Source organism: Podarcis melisellensis (assembly GCF_964234715.1).
Source record: "Podarcis melisellensis genome assembly, chromosome: 1".
NCBI lineage: Eukaryota > Metazoa > Chordata > Lepidosauria > Squamata > Lacertidae > Podarcis > Podarcis melisellensis.
This window is the reverse complement of record NC_138528.1, coordinates 125,686,177-125,705,263: the sequence shown is the minus strand read 5'-3', so window position 1 is coordinate 125,705,263 and position 19,087 is coordinate 125,686,177. Positions and strand designations below refer to the sequence as shown.

Sequence of the window (19,087 nt, the reverse complement as noted above, 5' to 3'; positions counted from 1 at the left end):
AAAGAAGCTGTGAGCTATTCAAAACTTAACTTAAGGGAACACCAGCTAAGAAATACATAATCTTCAAAACTTGCAAAGGTTACATCCTCCCTTCCCGTATCTATTATTCCAACCAGTGCCAAGTGAATGCAGTCAATAAATCAGCACTCCGTTTTTAGCAAAAGCAGCATTTCTAGAGTCAACGGCAAGCCAAACGTGTAGTCATCTTTCAACTCAAAGCTAGTAATTTGCTTTTTAAAGTAACCAGTGAAATCAGTTTTGGCAACAGCAGAAATATGATTCAGCGTGAAAACAGTCAGAGTCCATTTGGATGAAAACAGAAAAAATGACCATCTGGTTATCTGTTTCTAAAGCACCAAGTTCATCAGATGCAACTGAAACTCTATTCTGCAACTATCTTTATAGCAGGCATTTTTTTTGAGGGGCTACAGCCCATTTTCCTTAATGCCCCTGCTTTAACCCGTTAACTTTGTCGAAGTGAGGCAAATAATTGCAACCCCATCTCTCTACAATTTTGCTATTGCTTATCAACAGATCCTTTAATGCGCTAGCATATTTTATGGTTGACAAGGCTTAGGATTGTTTCATGGCCCTAGCCTCATTTTGGAACAGTGAAATGTGGGGGGCTATTGATGCAATCATTCCTGCTACGTGTCCTCTCCAGTGCTGCAAAGCAACTTGTTCCCAGAGAAGCCAGAAGCTATAAAGCACCATGGAACAAGTTTTATTGCAAAGATGACCGAAAGCACTTACAAACACATGGTCATGCCTATAACAAGGTGACGAAAGCAACTAATACTGTTCACTTTGCTTGGACATGTAAAAGGGTAAAAGAGCATGGGGAAATGATTCATAATGAAATGAAAAAAATGTTTGAAATTACTTCCCCACCCCCACCCCAAAAAACAGAGTCCTTTCTGTTGGGGATAACTCAGACTGAAATTCCCAGGTGTCAGAAAAGGTGATTTATGCATGCAACAACTGTGGCCCATGTTTTGTTAGTACCCAAATGGAAAATGAGCAAGGTCCCAACCAAAAAAGCTTGGCAACTTAAGTTGACAGAATATGCACAACTTGCAGACTTAACATATAGAATAAGAGAACAAGAAGAACATATGTTTAAAGAAGATTGGAAAATGTTTATTGAATACAGTATATGGAAAATAATTGTGTGCAGCTGAAAACGCTGGCAGCACTAAGATAAATTCAACAGTGTAAATAAGTTTTGATGGATGTAATAATGGAAAATCGATTGGTATAGTTTTTTTGTATAAAATATTCAGGGATAAAAGAAATGCTAAATGAACCATGGAAAGAGAAGAAGGGAAGTCACTGATATCTTAAGGATGTAAAATGTTTATCTGAAATTGTAAACAAAAAATTAATAAAAATTGTATTTAAAAAGTGTTCATTTTGCCAGCTCCAGAGCGTTCTCAGATAACCATACAGCAGCATTGTTCCAGTTTTGCCTACTGCAATCACAGATTCATGTTCCAGCACAGTTGGGGGGTGGGGGCACTGGGAAACCCTGTGGGTACCAGAGACTTACATGCACATATATGCCTGCAAGCACAACACTGGTGACCCCTGGCTTAGGAGTGGTGGTGATACACTGCTACATTTTGTTTCCTCCAACACCAGAATGTGTGCCCCATGCCAACAGGTTTGGAACCACTCTCAAAATGAAAGTTTCTCCATACCAAGATATATAACATTTAAACATGGACTCACCAGAGGGAGCAAAAATAAATGCCATGCCCTCATAAATGAAGTGCCATGTCTGTGGCCTTGTAAGCTCTCTGAGCCATGTTGACAGTTTGAACAAATTTCTCCCCTCCTTCGAGGATCAGAGGAAAGGCTGGAAAATCTGACTCACTGGCGCCCAAAATACAACAGCCACACAATGCAGCTCAGCCTCCTAACTTGTACGTCTGTCAGAGCCTAGACACCGGGCCTGGAATGTTTAGCAGAGGTTGGGGCTAAGGTAGTAGTTCACCCACAATTCACTCATCTGCAATAAATTTAATGTGTAACGGAGACTCCACACCTCACAGTTATATGTCATTTTCACTTTAGGCCTGTAGCGGTGATTATAAGGGTGAAATCTGCCACACTACCACTGAAGATCAGAGACTATAACCCTATAGGGAAACTGCCCTATAGCTCTGGTTTTGTGGCAAGGTAACATCAATTCATCCCACTTCAAAACACAGCTTCACCTCCACTATAGCACAACAGAGATCTACAGAGAGAGAGGGCTGGATTGGACGAAGTAAGCATTCATGAATGGGTGTACTAAAGGAGCAGGTAAAGGTAAAGGGACCCCTGACCATTAGGTCCAGTCGTGACCGACTCTGGGGTTGCGACGCTCATCTCGCTTTATTGGCCGAGGGAGCCGTTGTACAGCTTCTGGGTCATGTGGCCAGCATGAAAAAGCTGTTTCTAGCGAACCAGAGCAGTGCACGGAAATGCCGTTTACCTTCCTGCCGGAGCGGTACCTATTTATCTACTTGCACTTTGACGTGCTTTCGAACTGCTAGGTTGGCAGCAGTCCTAGGCTCTGTGGTTTAACCCACAGCGCCACCCGCGTGCCATTAAGAACTATTGTAACAAGTCAGCACTTCAGAGCACTCATTAAAAAAACCTGAATGAATTAGAGAAAAGTATGGGCAATGTGAATGTCATGCAATAAAATACCTAGTTTCACTGTGTGCATGATTGACTGAAGCTTACACAGTATTTTTAAAATAAATAAATTAAAGGTTCTAAATGGTTCTGCCTTTTATGCAGAAAGCAGTAACAGGCAATAACTGTTCTTACATCAGGAAAGGTTAAAAGCAGTTGATAGTCATGCCGGATTTGATTTTATTATATACTTTACATGTAGGCTTCTTCAACACTTCTAATTTATTTATAAGAATCACTGTTAGGCCACCTTTTAGTGCATGCAACATCTCCTTAATTTTCCCAGCTCCTCAATGCTTTTTCCACATAACCCTCACATACTGCAACCCCTTCTGTCTCAACACTCGCCATTCTCTTGGGACCCTTCAATCACTACCTATTATCATGACTCATCTGCCCATCCCATTCCTGATCTCTGGGTTTCTCCACTTTCTACATTCTCATTCAAGTCAACTATTCACTACCATGCTTCTGTCTCTTTTTCTGAAAAGCTCCTAAAAACCTATGTGACTTTTCCCCGGGCAAACTGACCTTTATTTCCCTTAAAGAAACTGCACTATTTGCCAAACATCAACTCACCCAAGAGTGTACAAAAGTTGTCCTAAACTTTAAGATGGGCAAGGATCAATCCAACAGAAACCTTTAGCAACTGAATTTTCTGTTCTTACTAATAGGACTACAAACAGAAACTGTCTAGCATAGAATTTAAGAATAAAAGCAGGTCAAATTCTGACAAGTACGATTTTACATTCTTCCATGCTTGGAAACAATTTGTTCTTAAATTGTCCACTGAGGTATTTTAATCCGTGTTTACAAGTTTTTCTCTGTGTGAACAAAGACAGCTCCAGTTCAATGAAATAGCTGCACAATGAAGCCTTTTCTTTAGATAGGGATTTGTTTTACTAATAGCACCACCACTCTATTTGTGACACTAGACAAAAATGCCTCAGCCAAAAACCCATGAAATGCCATGGTATGTTAGCATCAAAGTGTATCTGCAGCATTGCAAATAAGATTTGAGGCAATGCTCACCCATCACCCATCCCACTTGCCTAAGTTGCAACCCCTCATCCTTCTCTTCTTCCCCTTGCATCTTTCACAAGAATGAAGTGAGTGCAGCCAAACTGTCAAGGCACTTCATAGTGCCTAAGCCCTTACCCCTTTAGGCCTGAGAAGGCATGGAAAGCTACATGCAACAGTTGACCTGCCTGGCTCTCTCTGTTTTCCAGGTAAAGGCTAGAATGCTCAAGAGAGATCCAGAAAGAGACCTGAATGTCTTACCAAAAAAGCTTGGCATTTAACTATGCTAAAAGCGTATTTGGCTATTTTGAAAAAATCAATTTACAGTACTATTTTGAGCTGCCCCCCCCCTTTGTGCTTCTGGGTGTCTAATGCCGCTCTTTTCCACTTCCCCCCACTGCAGTTTGCCTCCACCATGCTGCCTAAGGACCATCCAGGTGGCATTTGGAGGAGCAGTTTGGCAGCCTTCAAACCTGGTGCTGTCAAGACAACTTTCTTCCTTCAACTCTTAAGTAAGGTGGCTAACCACAAATGAAGTACAGGTTTCAGCTTTCAAAACCTACAGTTTGTCTGGCCTTCCCACAGCTCTTGCCACCAGTCTTTCATGTTGGACTTAAAAATGGGAGGTAGTGAAAAAGGATACAAATGCAATGAATGGATGAATGAATACTGTACAAGTAAAGTCTCTTGGTGGTACATTTTTATGATTTAAAGCAAGGCAGCTCGCCATCTTGGCAGCCTGGTCAACTAGTTCATTGCCCTTGATGCCAACACACCTGGGTATCGAACAAAACCTGAAAGTGGGGGGACTGTAGCGCCCCCAACTACTAAAGAACAAAAATAATAAATAAGGTAATGACTTTAAGACCATCAATGGACTGTTAGAGTCAGTATACAATGCTGTTTTATTCCAACCAAAAATTCTTAATGCAGTCGGCATTGCTGACAGCTCTAATGGCCACATTCTCAGGGGGAAAAGGCCATGGATACAGAGGACATGATGGACTGGGAAAAGGATTCACCTATAGAACCAGTCTTTGACATACATGCCTTTGCAGGAGGGTTACATTATGCCACAGCCTTTAGTGCCTGGAAAAGGCACATAGCCGTCCTCAGACTCCAGTAACTTCAGCTCAGAGGCCACAAAAGAACCCCGGCCTCCTCTACATTCCTTTAAGAACAGAGGCTCCACTCATCATGAGCGGAGCTAGCTACTTAGAGGAATGTGCATTCCCATTTAAGGTTCAGTTGCTGGTGTTAAAACAACATTTAAGTTTGCCTTGTTTGGCTTCCTGCCTAGGTGCCACGAGGAGCTATCTAGGGTGCTACCCAGCTTGCTTGCATTTCAACCTAAACCTCTGTTTTGCCTAACTTTACTTCCCTAGATCCCTCCTTCCTTTATATGACCATGTCTTGCTGGCACCTGACTTGTGCTAGACCTTTGCTTACTTGACCTGGGACTAGCAGTACATGACCCTGGATCCCTGGAATTTGTGCTTAGCATACACCCTAGGTCTAGCTACATCCTCATCCCCCAGGCGGGAACCCTGCTTAGGACAGAACAGCAGGGGAAGTCAATATAGTGCCCTATAGATATTGTTTAGAGTATAAACTCCCATCCCATCATCACTGACTATGCTGGCTGGGTCTGATGGGAGATATAGTCCAACAACATATGGAGAGCATAACATTGACTATAGAAGTTTCTGCAGAGAAAATAAGACTCAAATGAGAGCAGAAGCCACATGTTTGCAGGACCTGGGAAAAATGACTGCACAAATCTCTTTGAAGTGAGCAGTGTTCACAATACAACCAATGATAGCAGACAGGTGTAATCTCAGCCAAGTAGATGGTTTATCCCAAGCAGCCATCTGGTCTAGGGGGATGGGGACAGGACTGCTGAAAAAATATTATTAAGCAATAGTTGGAATTGTTGCAGAAGAATCTGAGTCTGAATGCAAAGGTTGTAATGGGAGAACTCTGGGTGGGGAAAATAATAATAATATATTATTATTATTATTATTATTATTATTATTATTATTATTATTATTATTCCCCACCAATCATTAAAAAATTCCCAATACAGGGTTGCCTTCAGATGTCTTCTAAAGTCAGATAGTTGTTTATTTCCTTGACATCTGATGGGAGGGTGTTCCGCAGGGCAGGCACTGCTACCGAGAAGGCCCTCTTCCTGGTTCCCTGTAACCTCACCTCTCACAGTGAGGGAACTGCCAGGGAACCCTCAGAGCTGGGCCTCAGTGTCCGGGCTGAACGATGGGGGTGTCCCCTGCTGGGACACAAACACACAATCCTAAGTGGGACAAATCAGGCTGCGACCACAGCTTAGTTGCACATCATAGAGAGTGGGAGACAGGTGTACAATACAAACTCAACAGGGATTTGAATTCTTCTACAGAGACCACATATATACCCAATGGTGAACAGGGTATGATATTCTTCAGAGCAGATGGTCTTCCAGAAAGAGAGAGGAGAAGAGACAGCTAGTGCCTTTTTATGACTAGAAGAAATTCAAACTCATCTTATGTCATGCAGACAAATTTCACTTGCCACAGGCATCCAAGCACTTAGCTATTTACAAGTCTGCTCTAGCAAATTAAGACTCTCTCCAGATTAATACTCTTTCCTTTGCAAAATTCTAGTAGCACAACTAACTTACATCATCTAAAGTAACACATGTGTGAATTAAGAAAGTAATTTTCAGTTTAATAGTCTAGGGATATCAGATGTTAAGAGGCACCAAAAAACATGGTGTTGTGACTTAAAATTATTATTATTAATTGATTTTATATACCGCCCTATACCCGAAGGTCTCAGGGCGGTTCACAGAACAAAATCAAAATATATAATCAAAATAAAAACAACCCAATAACCCCCGTCCTAAAGAGAGGGGGAAACCATACTTCAGCACCTATATTTTTTTAGGAACAAATCAACTTGTCTACAAATTCTATCACACATATTCTACAATGTTGCTGGAATATTCCTCTCCCACTGCTAGATTTGCAGAGGTAATGGAAACACTCTTGTCTGACAAACTTTTATGTAACCGCAAGTTTTAATTACGGCATATTAGGGGAAAGAGAAGTCTTTAACCATGACAGAATTCAACTAGGAAACATCAAACACATATGCTTTAACATTGTTTTAAAAGATCCCTCATAGTAATGAAGACAAAGTATGAAATCAGCAAACCACCAGCACTTATTTCAAGTTTCTGTGCAAACCACAACAGAAACCATTTTTATTATACTCCTATTTGGAGTGCTTATGTTAAGGCAGCGCCGGACAAATGGAAGTTCAATTCCTCTTCAATGTCTTATCAATGACTAGGACAACCCAAACGTGAAGCTCTACATCAGGGGTCAGCAAACGTTTTCAACAGGGGGCCAGTCCACTGTCCCTCAGACCCTGTGGGGGGCTAGACTATATTTTTGGGGTGGAAATAAATGAACGAATTCCTATGCTCCGCAAATAACCCAGAGATGCATTTTAAATAAAAGCACACATTCTACTTGTGTAAAAACACCAGGCAGGCCCCACAAATAACCCAGAGATGCATTTTCTACTTGACATTTCTACTCATGTCAAAATACGCTAATTCCCGTACTGTCCACGGACTAGGTTTAGAAGGCGATTGGGCCGGATCCGGCCCCCAGGCCTTAAGTTTGCCTACCCATGCTCTACATAATGGTTTATATTTATAACAATATGCTTTTGTTGCAGTATCCAAGGCCCAAATAATTAGTCAACACTAAGAGATTGCTATAGAGAACTAGCCTCTGAACAACCAAATACTGTCTCCTTAAAAACTTCCACTAATACCTAGTTTACAGGCTGTGTTGACAATTAAGTCCATTCATCTACTGGCTACCTACTTTTTAAGCGTTTTAGATCTTTGGCCAATCAGGCTCAATTAATTTTCATCTACAGTATTGTTATTTATTAGGCATTGTATTGTTATTTTAACTGTATTTTTTCTGTTATTTTATACATATATTCAATAAGGATGCTAGGCTCTACATTTTCAACTAAACTGTACTGACTTTTGAAGAACATTTGAGTTTGTCAGATAACTCTAATCTAGGCACAGGCTGCAACTAAATATTCACCACAGTGGTGAGCCACTTCCTGTTTAAAAACCAAAAGAAATTAGCCACAGAGATTAACATGTGTTGTAGGCACAACTCCTACAACATAAGCAAATGAATAGAATTCAGAGTACTGATACTCCAAATAATAAGTTAGTATCTGAACAATTCTTTTTGAAATAGTATTGTCATAAATCAGTATTAAACAGCTGTGCAAAACACCTATATAGTAGCATAATTTGAGAACCAACAGCAGCCAAAAGAGACAGTCAAATACATTTATTCATATGAAATATAAATATCAGCACCAATAGAGATAGACTCCTACCCTGTTCATTCCATTTTCAAATGCAAAAAGGCAAATTTACTGTAATTTGATGTTTAGAAGCCTGCTAAGCATTCTGGGTTAATTTAAAAATGGATAGTAAAAAATCAGGATGCAAAGCAAGAGCATAGGTTAAGTTGCAGTTATTTTTGTAGCAATGTGGATTTATATCCCATTGTCATATATTCATATTTTATCTTAAAAGTTTATCATCTTCTATAATTAGAAGTCAGAAATTCTACTTATCTTGCTTGATGAAAGACTAACAGATGATGGAAATTTCTGTCAAGTATGCAGAATCTATTACTTCCAATAAATCAAATTTACTAAATTGGAGATTACATCATGTACACAAGGGGCATGGCAAGAGATTATTTTAGCTGTTCTTGCCAAAGCTACTATCCTAACATAAGAACATAGGAAGAGCATAGTGTATCAAGCCAGTGGTAGATCCAGTTCAGAATCCTGTACACAAGCAAGAGCTGAGTTCAACAGCACTCTATCCATTTGTGATTTCCAAAAACTGGCATTTGGCACATTCTGCCCGAGACAGTTCAGGCAATAGTCTTATTTAGACTATTATTATTTAGACTGTTTCCTGAGAAACTATTGAATTTAGTAGAATTAGTAGAATAAATATTTGTTTCTTGACTTCTAAACTGTGCTTTAATTGGTAAATTCATTGGTAAATTCATGTCTTGCTCAAGAATAGGTTGCTAACCATAAGTATAAACTATCCTGAAACCTCAATAGTATAAGCTTAATATTTAAAGTCAATTCATGAACAGTACCTGAAAGCAGGCTACTAGTTTAAGTTTAGATATACAGTCGTGCCCTGGTTCGTGAACGCCTTGCAAGTCGAATGTTTTGGCTCCCAAACGCCACAAACTCAGAAGTGAGTGTTCCGGTTTGCGAATGTTTTTTGGAACCCGAATGTCCAATGCAACTTCCGCGGTTTCCGAACATTTTGGAAGTCGAATGGACTTCCGGAACAGATTCCGTTCAACTTCCAAGGTACCACTGTATGTCACTTCTCCACAGGATTTTGTGCCCATGATGGCTATGCTGTTTCTACCTCCACTGTTGGAGGCAGTATACCAGTTGCTGGGAATCGCAAATGGGTAGAGTGGTGTTGCACTCACGGTTTGCTTTTGGCCTTCCCATTGCCATTGGGCTGGCAACTGTGAGAACAGGATGCTAGGCCCAGCAGACTCTTCCTATGCTCAAAGTATCTCCCAACCATCAGCTAATTATCAAAATATTTGAAAAAAAGTTGCAAAACCTTTCAATAATGTCAAACAAAACAAATGTAATTCAACAAACATATGATAAGTTCATTAAGTTCATTAATACATAAAGCAAAACCAAAGTTAAGCAACAAAAACTAAATTAAATTAAAATGTGAGCCATGCTCAGCTTGCTGTATTCCAAGGGGCTCAGCAGCCTGGCTTAAACACAGTTCAGAGAAAGCTGGGTCTTCCCACAAGACTAGGTGGTTCATAGGTGGCTCCAAACTCACTCCTCCAAAAGAGGCAGACAACAGCACATGGGAAGTTCTGCGGAGGGTAATGATACTTTCCTGAGCCTCCCAGCTAGTGCTGGTCTTTCCTCATGCCAGAAACAATGAGGAAATATGTACTGTCTCCTCCACAATGTTACCATCTATATAAAGCCAATCACATTTCATTTGTACTATGCTAAACCAAGCCTGTGTGTGTGTGTGTGCTTCAGTGAAAAGGGCATCCTGACAAGTCAAGCAGCCTTGGGTCATAGACTGCATATCCCTTGTGCCTTTTTAGACAATGCCAATGTAGTCTAGCCCCTAAAAAAATGAAATCAGTCCCCTGATTCAGTTTATTCATAAAGAACAGATTCAAGTGTCTAGATGTCCAATATTATCAATTTAATACATCGCAAATAAACTGTAGTACTTAAATTTAGATTTTAATCTAAGTACTGCCTCAAAAAATTGCACATCACGGTATTTTCTATGTATGTATTTCACACACTCAGCAATTTCATATGTCAGTTGGAATATGTTTAGTCTAGGTGTGCACAGTGATTTTTACTGCACACAAATCTTTGACATTAGCAAGTTTGTTTGCTTGTTTTTAAAAAGCAGGAACATTAGTTTTGAAGTATCCCAATTAGACCATTAATGCCTTTTAAATCTGTCCAGTATGTGCTTAAAGCATTAGATGCTTGAAGTGTTTACATGTCTTAAATCCATTTCAATCTGATTTTTCCTCCTGTATCCTTAAATCTCTTTAATGATAATGTTTCCCCACCCTTTTCCAGGGCTGTTTCTCACAAGATGACATTTCCTAGATAGAAGTCTCTTCTATAGAACTGTGTGAATAATTCATCCGGTGTGAAATAGTCACATTTGTAATCTCACAAGGTGCAAATGTGGTAGGCAACTAACAAATACAGCTTGCCACCAACCTCTACCCAGAAGAAATAAAGACACATGTGTTTGTCACATATAACAAAGTACATGAGGAAGTCACACAATTGTCTGCATGGAAGGAATTTCTACTTATGTGGTTTCTGTCTAGATTCTAGGGCAGCATATCATCAAGCTTTCTGCTCATCCCTTATAACCCTTACTTTAGACCAGAGATAAAGAACCTGTGACCCTCCAGATATTGTTAGAGTCCATCAACACATGGAGGGCCACAGGTTCCTCATCTCTGTTTTAGACTTTTCCAATACAGTGGTACCTCCAGTTACGAACTTAATTCGTTCCAGAGGTCCGTTTGTAACCCGAATCCGTTCTTAACATGAGGCACACTTTCGCTAATGGCGCCTCATGCTGCTGCTGCGCCAGCAGCAAGCGACTTCCGCCCGCATCCCGGGGCAAAGTTCGCAATCGGAAGTATGTACTTCCAGGTTAGCAGAGCTCGTAACCCAAAGCATTCGTAAGGAGGGCGGTACGTAACACGAGGTTCCACTGTATAGAAATCACAAGGACATCGTAACTCAAATATTGCCAGCAGTAAAGAGAGCCCAAATTCCTGAGAAATCCCCAGCCTTAACCACTGTGATAACTTTGGTCATCTCCAGTGCTTTTTTCAGGGGGAACTCACAGGAACTCAGTTCTGGTACCTCTCATGTGAGTTCCAGCACCTCTCAGGCGGGAGCCATTGCCATTCTAAGAGAAAAAGGGAGACATTCGTGGTAAATTCCAGCACCTCCTTATCTAGTAAAAGAGCACTGGTTGTCTCAATGCAAAAAAGATGGTGAATATTACAGTTTTCTCTTGGTTTCTGTAGCATCACTGTGTTACGAGTCATCTCATCAATACTACTTTGAGTTATTTATTCTGTTTTATAGATTTAGAACTTATATACCCCCCTATTGCTCTTGATTGCAATCCTTTTCCTTTCCTAAAGGAATTCATTCGACAGGCAAGGTTAGACCTGTTCCCCTCTGTAATACTGAGTCAGCTATCTCTGCAGATGGCCAGAGACAATAAAGCGCTGGAAAAAAGCAGTCTTGCCCAGCAGGAGAAGACATTTCATCCCAAAGCATCCTTAACTGGGAGAATCTCTCAAATTACTAAATTTTCTTGTGCAGTAGTAATGTGGCATGCTCTGACCTCAAGGAATGAACAAACAGAAGTACTTATTAATTCAAAACTATCAGATCTTCCTTAGTAAAACCACTATTTCAGGAGGACTACGGTAGCTCCCAAATACCAAGTGCAGCCCTGTTGCATTCCAAGAATCAGTTCTCCCACCAACATACTGTATTCCTTTTTAACTTGTGTGGCAAAGTAACAACTTCCAACCCATCATACAGGAAAGAGAACAAATAAAAAAGGCATTGTAAGTGCTGAGACTTCCCTTCCCTCACACAGAGTTTATATATAACCAAATGGCAGAGTACAAAAATCACACTGTTTATTTCAGGAAAACACTATGCTCTTGTCAGATTACCAACATGCAAGTGTAGTTACATTGTTTGGCATTCAGCTATGAAGGTAATCATGAAGATTAAAAGTTGCACTTCTTTCCCAGCATAGCTTAAAAAATAAAAATCTTTATTTAGGTAAGAAGATAATAAGCCAGCTGCTTGTATCTTATGTTGCAGAGGATGTCCTCAAATGCATTTATCCCCTTCAAAGAAATGTGTGAGGGAGAGAGAAAATAAGTACAGTCGTACCTTGGATCTCAAACACCTTGGCTCCCAAACAAATCGGCTCCTGAACGATCGAAACCCAGAAGTGAGTGTTCCGGTTTTCAAACGATTTTTGGAAGCTGAACATCTGGTGCAGCTTCCGCGGCTTCCTGCAGCCAATCAGAAGCTTTGGTTTCCAAACATTTCGGAAGTTGAATGGACTTCTGGAACAGATTGCATTTGACTTCCAAGGTACAACTGTATGTATGAATGTACATTAATGGCCCTGTACATCATGCCCACTAGCATCCTCGACCCTCCCACTGCCTAGGGTTCACCTACCTCAGAGGAAACACACACACACACACACACACCCTGCTTTATGAAACCTACTTTTCCCCAACCCCTACAAACAGCTGTGTTTGAGATCTCATGAGGAAACATGAGTAGGGTTAAGTTAAGCCATACATAAATATTGTTGGCTGACTGAGTGTACACAGCCCTTCACAATATTTTTCCCTGAAAATCCAGGGATAGTCATGAGTGATTGATTGTACAGTGAAAAGGGAAACATGCAAATGCATCCAACTAAGTTTTACTCAGTCAGTAGACTTATTGACATTGAAAGCCACTAGAGCCAATAGAGCAGATCCTCTTGAAATTGGCTTTCCCCCCCCCCCAGGTCCCCCACCCAGTACAGATCACATTTGTTTCCATTGGCTTCCATGGTGAAAATAAGAATTCAAGAGAATTTTTAATTCTACTGCATCTGACTTTTACCCAAACTCTAAGGAAAACAGAGAAAGAGTTTGCACATGTAAACTGATTGATACATGGGGGTAAGAAGCAACCAAAAGTGTGGTGTCCCCAGCAGTCTTTCAAAATTGCAAACATACCTACAAATGCAAGAAAGACAGCAACACTTGTGCTAAACTATGACTTAGAATAACGTCCAAATACAGTGGATGCTCAGGTTGCAAATGTGATACGTGCAGGAGGCACGTTCACAACCTGCAGCGCCGCGTCTGCGCACACGCGGGTCGCGATTTGGCGCTTCTGCGCATGCACAAGCACCAAAACCCAGAAGTAACCCGTTCCAGTACTTCCAGGTTCGGCACGGTGCACAACCCGAAAACACGCAACCTAAAGCGTCTGTAGCCCGAGGTATGACTGTATGGCCTATGACTGTATAAAAAAAGTAGATTCTGAACTGTAACCATTTACAAAGTAAGGTTCTGGGATAAATTCTGATACACTAACTTCAATACTGAACACTCAACACCTGCATGTTTATACATATTTTGTCAAGAAATCATAAAATATTCTTGTAAAGAAGCTGGTAAAATGTGGTCTTGACTATGCTACCACTCAGTGGATTTGTAACTGGCTGACTGACTGAACCCAAAGGGTGCTCATCAATGGTTCCTCTTCATCCTGGAGAAGAGTGACTAGTGGGGTGCCACAGGGTTCTGCCTTGGGCCCGGTCTTATTCAACATCTTTATCAACGACTTGGATGATGGACTCAAGGGCATCCTGATCAAATTTGCAGATGACACCAAACTGGGAGGGGTGGCTAACACCCCAGAGGACAGGATCACACTTCAAAACGACCTTGACAGATTAGAGAACTGGGCCAAAACAAACAAGATGAATTTTAACAGGGAGAAATGTAAAGTATTGCACTTGGGCAAAAAAAATGAGAGGCACAAATACAAGATGGGTGACATCTGGCTTGAGAGCAGTACATGTGAAAAGGATCTAGGAGTCTTGGTTGACCACAAACTTGACATGAGCCAACAGTGTGACGCGGCACCTAAAAAAGCCAATGCAATTCTGGGCTGCATCAATAGGAGTATAGCATCTAGATCAAGGGAAGTAATAGTGCCACTGTATTCTGCTCTGGTCAGACCTCACCTGGAGTACTGTGTCCAGTTCTGGGCACCACAGTTCAAGAAGGACACTGACAAACTGGAACGTGTCCAGAGGAGGGCAACCAAAATGGTCAAAGGCCTGGAAACGATGCCTTATGAGGAACGGCTAAGGGAGCTGGGCATGTTTAGCCTGGAGAAGAGGAGGTGAAGGGGTGATATGATAGCCATGTTCAAATATATAAAAGGATGTCACATAGAGGAGGGAGAAAGGTTGTTTTCTGCTGCTCCAGAGAAGCAGACACGGAGGAATGGATCCAAACTACAAGAAAGAAGATTCCACCTAAACATTAGGAAGAACTTCCTGACAGTAAGAGCTGTTCGACAGTGGAATTTGCTGCCAAGGAGTGTGGTGGAGTCTCCTTCTTTGGAGGTCTTTAAGCAGAGGCTTGACAAGCATATGTCAGAAGTGCTCTGATGGTGTTTCCTGCTTGGCAGGGGGTTGGACTCCATGGCCCTTGTGGTCTCTTCCAACTCTATGATTCTATGAAGTGAGAAACATTTGCTACTTTTCAGTGTAGTACTATCCACAATGTCATTTTCAGAATTCTAGTACCCCATATATATTTAGCAAGAATCCTCTGTAGTTACAGCCTCTTCTTATATTTGCATTTTGCAAATCGCTGGCTCATACAAGCTGCCTTCACATCCCACTCACTACTTCACCTATCTGTGTTAGGCTGCTTCTTTATAATATTCTGTAAAAATACATGCATTGCACTTCAGATGTGAAGGGTGCACACATGTATAAATCACCCCCTTTTCCTTTAAAAATATGCATGAGTAGAGCAGAAAAGACCATGTTTCTACTTGCATATGTTGCAAATGAAAAAGCAGTGCATGTGTACACTTATGTGGGAGTATAAAATGTCATTTAGAAGCAGCAGTCTCAATTCAGCACATACATTAACTCTTCAAAAATTGGTGCAAGTGCTGAAGATCCTTTCAGTACTCACTCAGGCTACAAATACCATGCATACTTACCTAAAAGTAATCCCCACTAAACACCGTGATCCTTACTTCAGAGTAAACACGCAGAGAATTAAGCCACATATCTGAGAACAGTTTGCACAACAGAGGGAATCTGTTCCAAATTAAACTGGAATCTAATTTCTCCATCTGTAAATTCCGTTTTTTGCTTAATTAAGTTGCACTCAAAACAATATACATGGGCTAAAGACACATTCAGGTTATTTTAGTCTTGCTTTCTTTAAAAAATCAGGCCCATATCACAGCAAAAACTATGGCTGCAAAGTGGGGTTTTTAAGTGATTTTGAAATTCTCATTTTCCCAGTAATTCCTGGGAGGAAACCTAGTTTTCAGTGGTCCAGCCATACCTTGTTTTCCACTGGAAACTGCCATCCTGAGGTTTTATTCTGAAAACGTGAAGATTCTGAGTTGTTTTCCAACTTCACAGTGACCCAGTTCAAATGTAACGCTAAGCCAAACTATAGGTTAGCCCAAATGTGCAGGGATGTGGAGTCATGGAGATGAGATTGCAGCCGCTTTGTTCCTTCTTCAGTCCTGTTGCTACTGTGCCGCTATAGGGTAAGCTATGGTTGGACTTAATCGAGTGTTATCAGAATTTGGGCTTGAGATTTATTTCACTCCACAAGCAGTAGCCAAGGTTTGTTCTTTGTTTACAGCTTGTGGTTGGTTTGAAGAAAGCAAAGCATGACCCTGGGTTTGGACAACATAAATCAAATCATGGCTTAGCTTGAAGTAGCAGGAGTATCACAATCTTTTATCCATGTTTTGGCTTAGAATTACATGTGAACTGAGCAAGATCTATCTTCCACTCTGGTCCTTATTAGTTACCCACCTTACATCATGTAATATAACAATTAAGTATCAAAAATCTGACAGAAAAATATCTGTTACCAGAACTATATGGAGAGAAAGCTTTAATCTGCACAGTTGGCTAAAATTTCTATCATTATATCAGACTCTATGTTCCTCTGCAAACAATACTTCTTTAACCTTCTGCAAGCCTCAGTAAAATTCTCCAAGGCTATGATATCAGGGGGCGATGATAATTGCTCTCGCCACATCACACCACCTTTTCAGCAAAGCCTGATCAGAAATTCAATCATCTCCAGGTCAAATGCCAGAATATTTTCCATCGTTATTATTAAAACTAAAAGCAAAAAATCCTGCAAGCCTGCCCGTTCCCACCATGATGCAACATGGCAAAAAAGATCTCATTCATCCTGTGCTATAAAAGAAAAACTTTTGCTTAGTTCAGACCATTAGCTATTACGCATAAAGCACACCATGGTGAAACCATGGTACATGCACCAAGGCAGATCAACTACAAAAGCTCTCTGAACACACAAAGATAACCCAATTAATAGGTCTGGTCATTCAAATAATGTAAATGAATCAATGCATATTCTCATTGTGGCATTGTAAATGCTCCACCCTTCCCTTGTTCTTCAAATAATACAGTTAGAAGATACAGAGAAACATTCTATAAATGTATTTTACTGTTTCTTGGTCTCTCCTCGAGAACTTGCTATACTTACATCATGGATACACTTATAAGGAACAAATTCCAAGATTTCACAACCCTTACATGCCCCAAGCTATGTTATTTTTCAAATCAAAAACAGGTTGCAGAATTCACTTGTTGTAAAGTGACCTGACTATGCCGAGAGAAAATAATTTTGTCTTTCTTTTCTTTGACCATTCCTCTACATAAAGACCAGAAAGCTTAGATTCATTAGAACGAGTTGGAAGGCAATGCAGACTTCAATAATAAGATAATAGGTACGTGAATAAAACCTAGGCATGTACTGAAGCAACAGATGGAGTTTCACAATGCCCACTTGAAGCAAAATCGCCTGCATTCAGTTGTTATCTATATCCAATTTCCCTTTTAATCAGCAATGCATGGAAGACAAGCTGTCATTGTGCCACTATTTATCATTATGCCATTATTTATATTTGGAACTTACACATATACACCCATCCCTGTGCCTTTGGAGATCTACTACTCATTTCCCTTGTCTCTCCTCAGCATCTTTTCACTATGCAGTCATTGACATGGCAGCTTCATTGAAAAATCTTTGAAAGACAAAATGCCAGTCAGCAGGCAGAGAGCTGCTGAATTGTATCAATGTGACATTTTAATGACACTGCATACCATGCAATAATATGAGAATTAACTGTATCACCTCTCTCCCGCAAGTGTGCATGAAAGGCTGGTGTGGCAAGGATGCAATACTGTACATGCAACCTCAGCTAGGCCAACTGCCTGTTTGAATATTCAAGTATAATTTCAGCACGCAGCATATTTATTCAGAAGGCAACTCGGTTGGTTTTTTCCTTCTCCCCAAGACACAGCAGAAATACCAAAATGCTAACCCACCCAGATGCAAGTAACCTCAACTACCACATCACAGGAGGAGCCCTGAAGATGCAGCTTAACACCATCACCTCCAGAACAATGTTGCCCGCTGAATATTTCAGCAGTAACGGACAGTCTGGTGGCTTGGGAGTCTGAATTACAAGATCAACTAATATCCTCTTATTCCGAGCATACTGTGATATTCTTAGCGGCGGCGGCGAAGGAGGGAAGAAGGCAGTCCTTTATGAATGCACATCTGGCCACCACCTATCTAGATGGAGCGACACATTGTAAGGGGGAAAGGTCTGTTCTCAAATCATTTCACAGCAGCATCTGCCAAGAATCGTGTGCGCATTCACACACACACACTTAACAAGCGCAGCATGAGCACAAATCACTCCACACAACGCTGCGGAACGAGAAGCGTTTCCTCGAGGCTCTTAATCCCACGGTCGTGGGTTCGAGCCCCACGTTGGGCAAAGGATTCCTGCGCTGCGGGGGGCTGGGGGTGGGTGGGCTAGATGACCCTCGTGGTCCCTTCCAGATCTACGATCCGAAGGATCCCACGGCTTCTGCGATCCGCGAGCAGCAGAGCAGGGTCACCGGGAGGGCAAAAAAAGGGAACCCGTCCCCATGTATTATTATTATTGTGAACCGCACCGAGATTTTTTTATGATGGGCGGGATAGAAATCTAATAAATAAAAACATTCACACCCCGCCCATCTGGCTGGGTCCCCCCCCCAAAAAAAAAATGTCCACGGGCTTGCTCCACTGTTGTTTAAAAACACACACACACCAAACGCGGGGCTGAGCCCGCGAAAGCAAGCATCTCTCCCAGCGCCCAAGATATGCCGAGGCGGCCTCTTGCGCGGACATCCCGCCGCAACACGCGTGTCGCCCTTTCCCACGACCGCCCAACCCCCACCCTCCCGGTTCCAGGCCTCCAGAAGCACGAAACGGATGACGCCCCGAGATTTCCCCTCAGCAAGGGGCGGCGGGGTGGGGTTTTTTTGGGGGGGGGAGACCAGACCCGGTTGGGGGAAAGGCGCGCCCCCCACCCTCACACATAACGCCGTACCTGTATGTAGTTGGTCTCGCAGTACTCGGCGACCCGCTCGAGGTTGGTGTAGCTGTCGAAGAGGGCCCGGCGCCCCCCGGGGATCTCCTCCTCCAGCAGCATCTGCAGCTCCGCCATCTTCACATGCTCGCGCGCTCCGTCCCGCCCCTCTTCCCTCGCCTCCCCCCCCCCTCAACCCCGCGCCTCAGCCGCGGGGACGGACAGCCGCCCCCTCCCCTCTCTTCTCCACCTCACACCCCCCCGCCCCACACACACACCCTAGCGCCGGACGCCCCCGGCCGCGGCGCCTCACGCTCTTTCCCCTCGCCGTGAGAGAAACACCCACCGGCCAGGCGTCGGCGGAGGCGCGGCGCAACCGGCCAACAGCGGCGGACGCCACTGCGCAGGCGCCGGGGGCTTCCACAACGGCTGCTCCTCCTCCTCCCCCCCTCGTTCGCGCGCGCTCTCCCTCGCTCACGCGCCCCGCTTC

General features: G+C 42.2%; 1 protein-coding gene across 17 annotated transcripts in view; it reads right to left on the bottom strand.

Moving 5' to 3' along the window:
- ABI2 (abl interactor 2) overlaps positions 1-18,862 on the bottom strand; it is a 52,880-nt gene extending 34,018 nt beyond the window's left edge. For 4 of the 17 annotated variants that reach the window (XM_081884090.1, XM_081884101.1, XM_081884105.1 and 1 more), the window contains exon 1: positions 18,619-18,844. In XM_081884090.1, the coding sequence (XP_081740216.1) occupies positions 18,619-18,735 (117 nt within the window). In that variant the 5' untranslated portion in view covers positions 18,736-18,844. Of the gene's footprint in view, positions 1-18,618 lie in introns of all 17 variants that reach the window. The other 13 variants (XM_081884092.1, XM_081884097.1, XM_081884098.1 and 10 more) reach the window with 8 other exon arrangements.
- Between the last annotated feature and the right edge of the window lie 225 nt (positions 18,863-19,087).